The following is a 15,008-nucleotide window of genomic DNA, read 5'->3' as shown; positions in this document are numbered from 1 at the left end:
AGAGACTGGATAACACCCTCAGACACATCGCGTGAACTATGCCGTTGTCACAAGCGCTGAACTCGACGATCCTTGTGGGTTCCTTTCAACTCGCGACATTCTCTGACCTCGCGATTCCGAGCATTTCCGGACCGCCCCCCCGCTGGGCATCCTGGGAACTGTAGTGCACCACCCGGAAGAGCCGGGGTGAGGGGGGGAGGGGAACGGACCTGTGACGCATGCGCAGAAGCCGCGCTGCAGGGAGTGTGGGGCCAGCCAGTGACACGCCTCCCCAAAGGCCGCGCCCCTTTCTGTCCCGGCAGCGCTCTCTCTTTCTGAGGAGCTTGCCGATTGGAAGGTTGGTTCGCTCATGTGGTTCCCAGCGGCCAATCAGGCTTCCCGATTGCCCGACACCGCCCTTCCGCTGTGTCGCAGCTCTGCGAAATGGCGGCGCCCGGGGGACGGCGGTTGCTGTGGACCGGCCGACGCTGGCTCTCGCAGGCGGAGCCCGCCGTCTCCTCACAGCCCCCCGACTCCCCACAGCCTCCCGACTCGCTCTACCCGCCCATCGTGGCTTCCACCACGGCCAAGAGCAAAGCGGCTAAGCGGCGGCGCCTGGAGCACTTCAAGCAGCGGGTGCACGCGGCGCCGTCAATCGAGGAGAAGCTGCGGCTGTACGGGCTGCTACAGCGGCCCAAGTATGTGGTTTACCCGCAGACCTTCGCTCTCAACGCCGACCGCTGGTACCGGAGCTTCACCAAGACCGTCTTCGTGCCGGGGCTGCCCCCGAGAACGGCGTCGGCAGCCTCCAAAGCCCCGGCAGCGGTGGGAGTGACCGCCGAGGCCGGCACAGCCCCGCAGCCGGGAGCGGCGGCACTGGCACCCGCCAGAGCCGCGGAGGCGGCGACGGGAGCGGCGCCATACCTGGACGTGCGCGAGCTGCGCGCTCTGGCCTGCGACGCGCTGCTGCAGGAGAGCTTCTACCAGCACAAGAGGCGGCCGGTCCTCTACCGCAGCCAGGAGCACACGCCCGGGCCGTTCCTCACGCAGCTCGTCTCCAGCCTCGTCGCCTCCCTGTGCGGCCGCAACCCGCTGCTGGCCGCCTCCTCCCTCGGTGTGGAACGGGGCGGGAAGGAGACGGAGGAGGGCGTCCATGGGCGGTGGGACCGGGCTGTGAGGCCAGTGAGAGCAGCACTGCTGTGGCGGGGTGGTTCAGACCGTCACTAGTAATTGATCTTGTCTCCAGCGTCTTTTTAATGTTTTACTGCAGCTACAGAAGAAGAGTTGGGAGGGTTTAAAAAGCAATGGGGCAGTCTCTGTTTCTCACTATCCCTCTGTTCTGTTTCAGATCTAAAACCTGAAGTTAACTATTACTGGCATCACGGGGAGGAAGTTGTTGTTCATGGACATCGAAAGGGTAGAGTTGATCCTGTGCGATTTCAGATCGATGATAACCCATACCTTCAGATCCGTGTACCAAAGCAACTTCCAGAGGTGTGGATATTTTCAACACCAAGTTGATCACATGTGTTTTCAGTTACGTTTGTGACTGCCACTGAAACCATGCAATAGGTAGTATGTGGAGGACCTGGATAATCAGGCATGTAGTACATATGTGTGCTTTTCAAGTCTTAATGCCCTTACAACCTCGTTGTAAGTGCTTTGTTGGTATTGAGACAGTCTTCTGAACTTCAAGCTAGTCATCTCTGTGCTTTAGATAAAATGCATGCTGTTACACTTAATTGAATGGAATTTTTAGGCTTTATGCTTGCAAGAATAAGAAATGTAGTGTGGAGTGTTCTTGGTGGAGAATAAGATGAGAGAAATGGACAAGAATGGTATAAGACTGCTGCTAGAAATGTTTTTGGTCATCTAAAGAAAAGGATTCTGGTTTTGAAGATAGTACCAATTGGCAGCTTCATTAGCACCATTTCACTGTGTTCTTTGTATATTGCGGAAAATTTGGACTTCAATAAAGATGGTTGTATTAGCACTTGTCACAGAACAAGAAGTTCTGTTGCAAAAAATTAATTTCTGTTAAGGTTAAATATATGGTCTAGGTAAGCAAGACCTGCACGTTCTGGCATATGTCCAGAAAGTGGCATATTTTGTGAAGCCTGGTGTCAGAAACGTGATTTATGTTGTAGATTTTCTTCTACTTCCCTCAAGGTTGTACTGTTGGAGTCAGATCTTGGAGATGTTCCTGTTATTGATCACAAACCATCCAAACTGCCATTGTTTAAAAGGCAGTACGAAAACAAGGTATTTATAGGTAAGAGTTTCTAGTCATGAAATGTTAACTTTTTTTTTCTCATTTAAAAAGCCTGAAGCAACAGCCCCAAAACAAATAACACCCCCTAACTCTTTTCATCCCATCAACAGGGAAAAAAAAACGCTATTTATGTGTTTTTATATGTAACTATAGTATATAAGTATATATGGTATATAAATCTGTATTGACATTCTGTGTCAGGCAACAGGGAGCAGCATCCTTCTGTGCCTGTGGTGCTCTGTGTACAGATTTGCTTCAGTGAGCTGGCCTAAACAGAAAATTTGCCTTGAATTTTAATACATCTCCTCAGAGACCGTTTAGTATGTGATCTTTTGGTTTTGGGCAATCCCTCCAGTCTCACTCAGGAACAGAGGAATCTCAATATTTATACAGATACACAGTAGAGGGTCTAACCTTCTGTTGTTTGGAGTCTGATAATAGAGATGTGTTCGTATGCATAGTAATGAATGTTGTATGACTGGCTCTTATTTCTTTTTGTTTTCTTTTTGGGGGACACAGGATCAAAGGTAGCAGATCCATGCTGTTATGGACACACACAGTTTCATCTTATTCCTGATAAACTAAAACGGGAGAGGCTTGTAAAAGCAAATCTTGAGGATCAGATTGAAGTTGTTTATCGAGCTAATGGTATTGCAAGTCTTTTTGCCTGGACAGCAGCACAAGCAATGTATCAAGGTGAGAGTGTCACTTTATAAATTCTGCCTGGTGATGAATGCCTGCTATGAAGTTCTGTAATCTTTTCTCCCCACCATGTTTTTCTCATGCTTGCTCTTCTGAAGATGATCCTTTAATTGGATCTTTGAAAATTTAATTGAACCAGTGAGAGAAGCAGACCTTATACAAGGGAGTTAAGACTTTGAGTGCTTTGTCTCAGGGAGAATTAGTTATGCAGAAAAATATTTTTTCATGTATAACACTAAGCCTGTGCAGAAACCTCTGCTTTATTCACTTTCTCACTCCACATTTGTAATGGGGAAAGATGGTATATGTCAAGCAGTTTGGGGTTTTTTTTGTTGTTGTTTTTTTTTTTTTTTCTTGGTGTCATGGTCTAACCTGAGCTAGCAATATAACCGTGATAGCTGCTTGCTCTCTCCCCTGCCCCTCCTGTCCCTAATAAAGGAGAGAATCAAAAGTGAAGGGAGAAACTTGTGGCTTGAGATAAAAACAATTTAAAATAACACTTACTTACTGCTACTATATATAAAATTCAAATAGAATATGAAATAAAAGATACTCAGTGCAATTTGTCACAAACTCCATCCACACTGAGCAGCCAGTCCCAGGCAGCAGCACCTTGTCCCGAACAGCTGATACCAGAGAGAGAAGAGAGAAAAAGGCAGAAAGGCCCAGAGGCCTCTGCAAATGACACAACGGCAAAAGGCCAAGCTAAACATCCCAAACATAACTCCCCCAAAATGGAGCAGAACCAGAACAAGTCTCTGTCCCTGTCCATACCAGCTCCCCGTAAATATGAAGCATGATGCTAATGGCATGGGTTATTCTAATTGAACAATCTGGATGTCAGTCAAGCTCTGCTCTATCTATGCCCTCCCTTCCTCACTGCCTCTCACCTGTGGGGAGAACTCAGAGGTCTTGGCTCTCAGACAACAACAGTTAAAAACTTTAACTCTGTGCCAAGGTGTTATCTTCTTCTCAAACAAAATCCAAATAATGATCATGCTAGCTATTACACAAAAAAGGTTTCTAACTGCATGGAGAAAATTAACTCACCTTCAGTCAAGTCAGCATACTTGGAAACAGCTATGTTGTTCAGCCTCTTGTTTCGTAAATGTCAATTCAGTTGGTGAAGGAGAAATGTCGGCAGCCTTACTTGAGGATGTTATGCCTGGACAAATAGATCAGTCTTTTGTGTATTCATGTAAAAATAATTGTTACTAGAAAATACCTGCTGGCCTGTATTTTCACTTGTGAAACAAAACATGGAAGAAAGTCCTTTGACTGTGCTGTATATTGCATCAAAATTTTTATGACTTCTTTAGTCAATTCTTGGCTGTAAAGCTGATTACGATTGTAAGCACATTATGAGCTGTAACAACAGCATGATTTAAATGTTTTTCTTTGTTCTGTAGCAGGTATTAGTAGTGTTTGTTGCATGTTATATATTTTAAGAATTTTACAGTGTGTGCTAGCACACATGCATAAATAGGTAAATATTTCTAGAAGACTATTAATACTCAGCAGGGGTTGTTTGAAGCATTAATACTTATAGAAATAGCATGTTCTTTTTATTGTCCGTTTGGTTGCTGTAGTCAGTTTTTGCTCATGTGTATGTATACCTACTTCTGTCATGAAACAAAGGTTCAGTGCCCTGTGAGAAGTGTGGAATAGATTTTTTCAAACGGAAAGGCATTTCCTCTCGTATCACTTGCAGGACTTGGATGCATTAGTAACTTCTGTAATTTTGAAAAGTTCTTTGGCTGATCAGTGTGGTGTCTTCATCAATCAGCAAGAGGGAACTGTGTCCAAAATACAAATATGCCACGGTCTCCCTGATCTTGGAAGTATCCTTAATTGGTTATTGTGGTTTAGATAGTCTGTATGAAGAACGCCTGTGTTGCTAAAGCAAACAGGACTTTTTGTGCTACTAAGTGACTGCTGCAATTCCCGGTATTTTTCTGTGTTTCAGGACTGGGGTTTAGATGTGCGTGCCGGCAGGAATTTTGGGTCCTGTATAACTAGTGTTGTTTCTTTATTTTGTAGGATTCTGGAGTGAAGCAGATGTGACCCGTCCTTTTGTATCACAGGCGGTAGTGACTGATGGAAAATACTTCGCTTTCTTTTGTTACCAGCTAAATACTTTAGCACTAACTGTAGAAACAATTCAGAATAACCCTCGGAAGAATATCTGTTGGGGTACAGAGAGTAAGCCATTGTATGATGTTGTAGAAGATGGTAGTGTGAAAGGCTTTAATGATGAAGTTTTGCTTCAGTTGGTTCGTTTTCTGTTAAACAGACCAAAAGAGTTGTAAATCATTAAACAATAAAGTATTCCTGTTAATGTGCCTGAACTTGATCGTAACTCCATGAAGTATAGGCCTTGTTCTTAGTCAAGTGTTTGTCTAGCAAACACTATATACGTATTTTATGACATTTGGGCCTTATTTCTTCATTTTAAATGAATGATGCTGTACACTGAAAAATAAATGACTAGAATACCTTAATGTCTTCTGTATATTTACTGTTAGAATATATTGCACTGACTCAAAGTCATGTGAATGCTTTCTTCTGGCAGGTTCATAGTTCTGTTGAACCGTCACACCGAAGTATGAATTCATGCGACTGTCTGTGTCACTAGGTAACTACTGTCTTCATATTCAGGACCGGTGAAAAATTTCTAATTTTGTGTCTGAAAATAAATTAGTTGTCTTAAGCGCTTATTCATTCTAAGGAAAGTAAGCTCAGAATAAAAAGTCTTTCTTGCAATGAAAGAGAATGGAGAATGGTTGGCAATTTAGGTAGCAAGGGAAATTTTTAGACATTATTGAGCAGTCATATAAATACAGTGAAACTTGCTTCCAAAGATTCTATTATGGACATGCATACATGTTTTTAAGCTGTCACCTCAGGAACCATAGAGAGAACTCAAATGCATGTGGAGTGTAGTATTCCCTTTAGCTGGGACCTTGAGTTCAGCTGTAGATGTCTTGATATTTTCATTGCTGATAACTTGGATACATTGCTGATACCTTGTCTTAGGGCTGCTTTTTAGCAGACCGCAGCCAAGCCCAAACCATGCCTAGGATCTCTGCTTAATAAGACAAAAGATTTAAGGACTGTTTAGGAATGTTTACTAATCAACAGTATATCTGGTTTTGAGGTAATTAAATATGCCTAGAATTTTATGTAGTTCTGTATACTGCAACTGACCTTTTTGGGATTTTCTGTTGTTAGGAGTGAAGTAGTTTGTTTTTAAGGAGAGTGCTGCATCATATGTGACTCTTGTTGAAATACTTGTCTGCACTTTCTTCAGCCTGGGCAACTGGGGACCCTGCTTCCTGTTGTGAATGAGCTTACAGAATGTTTTGCTAATAAAAGATGAGGCAGTTGTGGAGTCTTACTTGGTTGCTACATTGCTATGTTGTAACAAACTGTAGTTGCCAGTTTATCCACCAGCAGAGGATAATCTGGATAAGTAAGATGCGCATGAGTAGTCGTTTCTTTTTAACAGAAATAAGAAGTCTTTAAGCATTCTTTTTGTCTTAACAGTGCTTGGGCATTACTAGTTCTGATCACTGCTGATCCTTAGATTAAACGAATGTTCATGTAGGAACAGGAGATAAACTGCTGGGTAGGTTTGAGCGGCGGAGGAACACGCAGGTCGACCCAAGGTGAGTGATAAAGCATAGTTCGATTTGTTAGCCCGAACAGCATATACTTACGTTCACGATAATTATGCATACCTGTCACCTACTAATTGGCTTAAGCTCTAATAGTCACATTTGCATGGTCCTCCTACTTGCAGTTGCTAGCTATACTTATTCTACGTTCTTGTGCTCTTGAAAACTGTTTGTGAGACCCTGCCAAGGTCTCAGTGACCTTGCTGATTTTACTGAAACAGCAGTTCCCACCGTGGCCTAACCCTACTACTTATGCTAAAGTCTTCAGAACAGGCTCTGCTCGTACAACTGCTCTGCAGACCGATGTCCCTTATTTTTAAGCCATTCCTCAACAGGTAGGTATGTTAATGATAGAGGATGACGTGTGACATAGCTTTAAAGTGAGTGACACTTGTTTTCTGGTGTGATAAAGCAAATGGAGGGATATTTAAAAAAAGAAGTTGGGTATTCTGACTCTGCAGACAATCTTTATAGTTGATGCAATGTGGTGTTACCTTCAGCTTGGAAATGTATGAGTTACATACAGATAGTGGCTGTGGAAAGCTGACATGTAAAGTCAAAGAAACTCCTGCTCCCTGGTAAAAAGCGACTGATTTTATTGCAGTTCAGGCTTTGTCTATACTGAGGTTTCAGCTGTATTAGAGCAAGTTCAAAAAAGAACTTCTTTTCTTTCATGCAGCTTTACTTGTGACTGAAATACCACTGTAGATGTATAACCTGGTAGAAGAATGCAGTGTTGGAGTGAGGGAGGAAGGGAAGGCTTAACGACAGCTGTCTGTTTTGTAATTGCGAAGTACGAATTCAGCTTTCTGCAGCTGTCTCAAAAGGCAAGGGCATACCCTGGAAAAGCAGGGGGTGGCACTGTTTTACCTTCTACTGAAGAAAAAGCCTTATCTGCTTCGTTTTTCTTATTTGTTGCTGACTGGCAAAGTTGAGCCATCATAATTGGTGCAGTTTTCTGCAGCAATCTTTCATCTTGTACTCATCTGTTCAGGGTGTTTACTGCTGCCTTATGATGATAAAGTAAAAACAAAGCTATTTACTTATTTATTACTGTGAAGATTGTATAGCTACCTAATGCTTGAAAGTAGAAAACTTAGAAGCTGTGACTCTCCTATTCTTGAGCTTTGCTCAGCAGAAACCTCCCATGATTCTACTCCTTTGAGTCTTGTGTGAGTATCGTTCTTTAGCATTCTATATTGTTGAGTTTGCTGTTTAAAAGAAACAAAGAAAGGTGATTCAAAGAACACAGGATGGAAATCTCCAAGTTTGGATCCTTTTTCCTGTATTAATTTCTGCTTAGGCCTATTGGACCTTAGCACAAGGGAACATAAGACTGAACCTAAAAGACAAGATTACATAATGAGGCAAGTATTTTTTCTAGTACTGAACTAATTTACTTTAAACTTGTGTCACCTTCAAGTAGGTGACTGATCTATCAAATCTAGCTGTACTGTTGTTCCAGATTATGAGCCTGTAAGTGGTGACTTGTAATGGAACTGCAGTCTTTCCAAAATTAAAGTGGAAGGAGGCAGATGGGAAGACTCTTGACATTTTCTTATATCTGTATAGGGTCATGTTGCATCAGTTTATTGGGGTACACAGTTCTGTTTCCTTTCAGACAGGAGAAGTAGCTTCAACATTTATAGCATGTTTGATCATGCCTTCTGTACTCGGATTTTTTTTTTTTGCTGGAGAAGACACCTGCTCCTTTTATCTTAGAAGCAGATGGAGGTTTCCTTATTCTGGAGCTCCACTGAGTGAGTCTTTCCTGTGGCAAGAGCAACTCTTGAAGTTGGCTGTTGGTGAGAGAGTCTTTTGACATCTTGGACTACTGGTTCTGTAGAGATCATGCATACTGGCAGTGTATCTCTGAGGGAGGCAATGAAGTGGCTTTGCAGTGCAACATTTGCTAAAATGAGCCACCCTCAACTAGTAGTATAACCAAAGTGTATCAGAGCATGATACTTGTGAAGTTTGCCTTTAGTTACCACAAAGTCAGGTCTGGTACAAAAGTATAATGTCCTGTGGATCAAAACTGATGATAATAAAGATAGCACCATGAACGCTTGCAGAAGAGATTGCACAAAAACTGCTTTTTCATGGAGGAAGAAACTTATCAACAGGGTAAAAGTGCCAAAGTAAATTGACTTTATCAAATTCGTAGAAGTGTCAAAGTAAATGGATCACCAACAAGTTGACAAAGAAGACCATGAAGTAAGTTAGCAAGGGCCAACTTGAAGCAGCATCAAAACCAGACTGGTTGCAAACGGTATGTGACTCCACATGCATTATATTCTAATACTGTAGCAGAAACCCAGTAAGACAAGACCCTCAAGAAATAAAAGCTGAAGATCCTAAAAAATGAAAACACCCTAGAAATATAAATAACAGCTAATACAAAGATACACAGTACAGGGAACAGACATGTGAAAGCCAAGGTTGAAGCAGGGTGTGGCGTTGTGTGGTGTGTTGTGTGGTATGGTGTTTCACTTTTTTGTTTTTTGGTGGCTTTTATGTGTGTGCTGGTTGTTTTTGTTTTGTTTTGTTTTTTTTCACATTCTCTGTGTTCCAACAGAGTGTCATTCCTGCCAAAAGCAAGAAAACCAGTTACAGTAAGACAAAACGTAACAAATCCCTGACAAAGAAAGAGCAGGTAATTGCTAATGGAGGAGTGTTCCTGTGATGCCAATACCGAAACTTGCTTTGGTGTTCATGGATAATACTGCATAGTGGTAAAGTGGAATTCTACAATGGGTCTGGCACTGTTGGGAAAAAACAGGTAACTGGTTCCCCTCTTTCACTGTTGTAGAAGTAGGGCAAATGCAGGTAACATTGCAGTTGACAATCTAATACAAGCTGAGGTTATATTAAGAACGTGTCAGGAATGAGAAGTTGGTCAGCCAACTCTAGGTGGATTTGGTTTGAGACATTCGTCCTGGGGGCAGTTCCTGGCAGAACTGAATGTCTTGCGGCTGGCTAGCCACAAGAGAGGTTCCACATGGCGTTAAAGAAGCCCATCCTGTTCTGATTCTGGAAACCCTGGGCCATGAGCTGTTGGAGGGTGTTAGTAAATGGAAGCCAGTAGTGGTTATGGGAATTGTGCTGCACTATTTCTCTAGAATACTCATAAATTATGTGAGATTTACCTGATAAATACCTGGTAAAATAAATTTTCAGAACTGCGTTTCTTAGAAGACTTGGCTGTCCTTCGTCTGGAAATAGGATAAGAAGCTTTATAAGCTACAAGGAGTTAGTGTATGGACCCTAGTAATACATTTATTAATTTGTGTTGTGATGCAAAGGGAGGAAGTTGTGAATCTCACTACATCCTCCTACAGGAACAACAGTTTAGAATTAAAGGGGTTATTTGTATCTGATTCAGAACAAAAGAAGGCAGTGTAAAGTCTGCCATGCTCTTCAGCCTGGTGACTAATCCATTGGTCTTGAAGCTGAAGTTTGAAGATATGAAGTAAACAATTGTTTCCTCAGCTTCGAAGGTGATATGAGTGGACCAATTACTGCCAGTAACAGATGCCCTATGAGGAATTTGTTTACAACTTTTTCAAAAAATATTTGAAGAAGACAAAGAGTTAGAAGGACACTAGGCATACCTTTTTATGTCTCTGCAGGACTAAGTGCTATCTAGCTTGTGCTATTGGGAAGATAAATAATTCTTCCAGGCAAGACAGGCAGCTTTATGGTGTCTGCTCAGCTGTATTGAACTGCAAGTATCCACAATAGTTTTTTAATCTATCCTCTCTCTTTTTTTTTTTTTAAGTTGTGCCTGGTTTCTGCATGATTTGAAAGTTCTGTCTATAGCAGAAATATTCTTTGAGTGAACATTCAGTATTTCTTCTTGGTCTTTTAATACCCTTTCAAAGTTCAGTTTTTTGCACTACGTTTCCTGCTACAGAATCTTCTCTGTATTACCTTTCTCATTCCTACTAAGTCATGCTTGATTTCGTTTGTGGGTTAAATCTTTCCTTGTAAAGCAAGAAGAGTTGATCTTTATGTATCTCCTTTAATGGAAATCCTTTCATTTCTTTCCTCTTTGCTTTAAATATTCCTTAAACTTGTAACCAACTCAGTATACTTTGTCACTGCTCTCAAGGGACATGATATAGGATTGTTTTCACTCTTGTAAGGTGTAGCATCCAACATAAGAGTGTCTCCACTGCGAATGTGCATGCTTTTGGCAAAAAGATATCCCAGAGCATGTTTAAATTTCAACCTTGAATTTCAGCCCAGATTAAAAAAAAAAAAAGGCAAGCAGTTTCTGGACCAGCACATTTCTCTAGGAAATGGAAGGTGATCAGAAGCTGGAATTTCAAAACTCGAGTTCTGGGATCATTTATCCTGGAGAAGACAGGGCTCAGGAGTCATCAATGTGTATAAATGCCTGACAGGAAAGAGTGAAGAATATTTGGCGAGGCTTATTTCAGTGGTATCCAGTGAAAGTGCAAGAGAAAATGGCCAGAAACTGAAAACTAGGAAATTCTACTTAAACTTTTTTGTTTTGTTTTGTTTTCTGTAATGGCAATTGATCACTAGAATGGGTTGGTCAGGGAAGGATGTGGACTTTCCATTCTTGGAGATAATCAAAATCAAACTGGTCAGCCCTGGGCAACCTGCTGTAGATGACCCTGCCCTGCGAAGGGCAGGTGAACCAGACATGAAGTGCCTTCCAACCTTAACCAGTCTGCAGTTCTGTGAAAATAAATTAGTGGTCAGTGTGTAGATGAGACACTATGCAGGAAGAAACCATATGCAGAGGTTTGGGTAAATAGCGGACATTTTGCCTGGACCTTCTCTCTTTTGGTCTTGGCCATCCCTGTTTGTGCATTGATTTAGCACAGACAAATTTTACCTGATAGGCAGCTGCAAATGGCCTCAACAGAAGAGAAGGCCCTTATATTACACCTTCCTCGCTTGGCAGCGTACTGACACTGAAATTGCAGTTAAGGCTATAAAATGGATTGTTCTATCTCCAAGTTTATCTCAAAGCAGATTTGCCTCTGAGCTTCGTATCGATATAGTAATACCTCACATATGACCTCTGAGATGCCCAAGTGCCTCCTCCCTTCCAGAAGCCAGCAGCAGGCAGTGCTGGGTCAACCTGTGTTGACTGTATATGAACATAGGTGTTTCATTCTGTATATAAGCATAGATATAAAATTCAAAGATTTCCTGAACCTCCCAACCATACCCGGTAGAGTAGGACACCACTCCTTCGGCGGATACGTGGTGTTTTACCTGTGTGAATAATGCCCAGCTCTAGTCCAGTCACTGTTAAGAAACTCATGTTAAATATTATATTTTGGTTTTAACAAGGCAGATATGCCCAAATAAACTTTTTGGGAAATCCTGTGTGAATACGCAGGGAGGCCTTGCCATGAAAAGCTTGTTAATTTGGTAAGGAAAGCAAAGAAGAATGAGGAAAACCTAGGGGAACACTAATGCCCACTTCTTAGAAAAATTATCCAAGAGCATAAAGATAAAATCGAGGGGGAGACTCTTTGGTAGCATAACAAGATTTAGAATTTTGACTATGTTTACACAAGGGATTTGCACTATTAGATGACTTTATTGTATAGTTTTGAAAGTAATATTCTGTAATTTTGTGTTGTTTCTTAATAGCTTGTTGTTCTTGATGAACACCATTTTGGACTGGATATTTTTTAAAAAATACATATATACTTAATGTTGCAACGAGGTAGGTTTGCATAAGGATTTTCTGAAGTATCTAAATAGATTAGATTCCTAAATCCTAATAATTTTAATGGAATTTTATTTTAGGTTTCTAAGGTAGCTAGCTATTTTAATAACTTTTTAATGTACTTCTAAATGCACTGACCTACCTTTTGAAAATGTTCAGCAAGATTTCATTACAATATCAATCTACTAAATAAAGCATTTTTTACTCAGTCTAGGCAGTGCATAACTTCTGAAACACGCTGATTTTCACTCTTGTAAGCATAACATTATGCTGACCGCGAGCTGAATTAGCACATGGCCAGCCTGGCATTGAAGAGACACTAAACAAAATCAACATAATGACAGTGTGTTTGGATGTTTGTTCTCTCTGGAGACATACCTACTGGGCTTTTCTGAAAATGTCATACGTGCACAAAGAATTATAGCTTGAATACATCAACTATTTTTTTGTTGCAAGCCATTGGATCAGACTAAGGCATTACCCTAAATCTGTGAATGGCTGGAAGCAACTGGAACTGAAGTTTAAATGTCAAGTGTGATGTTGCCATTTTACCTTCTGTGTTAAAAGATGTCCGGGAAAGAGCAGGGTGGTCTGAAACACCTCATTGAGTACCACTTGATCCAAATAATGTAAGGAAACAACTGGGAAGATGGAAGTCAGGTCTGTCTCCTAAAAGCAAACGCTGAGCTGAGTAGAGTAAAAGTGAATTGTGCATCTTGAAGCTGTAAATAGAAATGTCTTTACAGGAGAGGATAGATTATTTATGTGATATAGAAATGATGACTTTGAAAAATAGTAGATGAAGGGTCCATTGGTTAGGTAGTAGTGTATTTAGTTGACATAGACAATAAATAACCACGATGAGGCACCTCTGGGCTAGGCATATCTTTACTAAGAGACTCGTGTCCAAAATCCTACTGGCACACACTAGGCAGGAGGTTGACCAAAAGAGAAGTCTGCTAGCAGGTGTGTATGTGTGCAGAGACAGGGACAAGTGCCAGAGCACTTGGGTGCTGTGAGCAGAGGAATTGGTCTGGGTGGGGAACCTGTAGTGATCAGGTAAGGCATTGTGAGGAAGAAAGTTTCCCCCTGCCCCTTACCCTTCTGGAGATTTCCAGATTTCTGGAGTCTCCCTGACTCCTGCCAGTCTCCCTGCTGAGATCACACACCCTTCTCACATGCTCGGGCTAGACAGACCCCCTCAGGTGTCTCTGAACTGTACATCCCAGACTTCAGCTCAGGTGTGACAACCAGGGCAGCATCCTCCTCTGTGAACCTCACCAGAAGCTGGGTCAGTGCTGACAGCCTCACATATCCCTCAGGGGTTTTCTTTTCCCTCTTAGGCTTTTAAGATATGTTAACATTTAGGTGTCTAGATATGGTTGCTAAAGCAGATTTAAGAAATAGCTAACAGAGAACGGAGACTGATCCTGCCTAATGGAAGCACTTTAACTAAAGCATAGCTGTTATAAATACAGGGTGTTTCAAAAAGATGGACCGAGTTTCGAGGACCCATGCGTTCAGGCAGAAATCTCTCCATCCTTCAGAACATCAAGCACTGGTGTATGCAGAATATATGACAATTATTTTTAAAAGCTGATAAAAGTATCTGATTGACTTGTCTTGGTCTCAGCCATGAGGAAGAATGGTTGGAAGACTAGTTGGATGGATTTCTGAGAGTGTTTTGTTTGTTTGTTTCAGCTTTGTATCCCTGACTGTGTTCTTTCTTTGACATTCGTGTTTGTTTTGTGTTTTTTTTTTTTTTTTAATTTAATTGTTGTTGTGGGTTGTGGTTTTTTTTAATGTGTGTTTGGTTTAGTTTGTTTTGTGTTTTTTTTTTTTTTCCTTGGCAGTCTTCAGCAATACTTGGAGGAATGAGCATGTGAAATCGTAGCATACTGAAAGGTTTCTATCATGTTTGTGAGGGAGGTTACAGAATTTATTTATGGAAAGCCAAGGGAATTTTTAAATACATTTAGTGCTTTAAAATAAATGTGCTTAGCTCCTCTCTACAGAAATATATTTAATTTCATACCAGTTTTGAGGTAAGCAGTTTCAAAAATACTACAGTTACTGTTTCCTATGGAGAATAAAATTGTTGTTAAGGTATATAATGTCATTGGCAGAAGGGGAGGAGTCACCACAGGAGGAGAGAGAGTGAAGAAATGAAGTACAGTGCTGAAGCTGAAGTCTAGGGGGATGCAATGTTGAAATCAGTGATGGAAGATTTAGCAGAGCCTGACAATATTTCCATGGAGCTTTTACTACTGAATTTTAATGATTTGCTGTCACTTCGAGATCAGTTTCCTGGTGATGCTTAGAGTTAACTTCAAAGCTTGCTTCCTGTTGTTTAAATCTGATGCAGAGTCCTCATTATGTGTTGTGTGGAGAAAAGGTGAGGCCTTCTAAATTCAGACACTGTCCTTTATGCCATGTAAAGATCAGAATGGGAGAAGTGTTTGCGGCATGACTTTCAGATGAGTCCCTAATGGAAGCAAAGCCCTTCCCTGAGTGAGAAGAGTGATTTTTTTTCCTTCAAATAAACACCCACTCATTTCACTGTCTTCTGAGGGAAAAGAAAATCAAACGTAAAGTGGAATAGCAAAGTGCTTATTTTGAGTCCTGTAAAGAGAACCAAGGAGCTTTTTTGCAGATGGAG

At 41.4% G+C, this 15,008-nt stretch overlaps 1 protein-coding gene across 1 annotated transcript; it reads left to right on the top strand.

Moving 5' to 3' along the window:
* Positions 1-384: 384 nt before the first annotated feature.
* On the top strand, positions 385-5,454 carry MRPS30 (mitochondrial ribosomal protein S30). The gene is made up of 5 exons (XM_065861736.2): positions 385-1,093; positions 1,328-1,473; positions 2,149-2,251; positions 2,771-2,947; positions 4,994-5,454. The coding sequence occupies exons 1-5, from the start codon at positions 424-426 to the stop codon at positions 5,260-5,262; spliced, it is 1,365 nt and encodes a 454-aa protein (XP_065717808.1). The 5' UTR covers positions 385-423; the 3' UTR covers positions 5,263-5,454.
* The last annotated feature ends 9,554 nt before the right edge of the window (positions 5,455-15,008 follow it).

The sequence above is a fragment of the Patagioenas fasciata genome, chromosome Z (assembly GCF_037038585.1).
Source record: "Patagioenas fasciata isolate bPatFas1 chromosome Z, bPatFas1.hap1, whole genome shotgun sequence".
In the NCBI taxonomy this organism is placed as follows: Eukaryota; Metazoa; Chordata; class Aves; order Columbiformes; family Columbidae; genus Patagioenas; species Patagioenas fasciata.
Note: the sequence above shows the minus strand (reverse complement) of the source record. Positions and strands in the feature narration are given on the sequence as shown.

Excerpts from the sequence above, each read along its gene's own strand:
- MRPS30 (XM_065861736.2), top strand. The coding sequence starts at position 424 with ATGGCGGCGCCCGGGGGACGGCGGTTGCTGTGGACCGGCCGACGCTGG. Across the intron at positions 2,252-2,770 it reads CGAAAACAAGGTATTTATAG|GATCAAAGGTAGCAGATCCA; the intron begins GTAAGAGTTTCT and ends TGGGGGACACAG. Across the intron at positions 2,948-4,993 it reads AGCACAAGCAATGTATCAAG|GATTCTGGAGTGAAGCAGAT; the intron begins GTGAGAGTGTCA and ends TTTATTTTGTAG.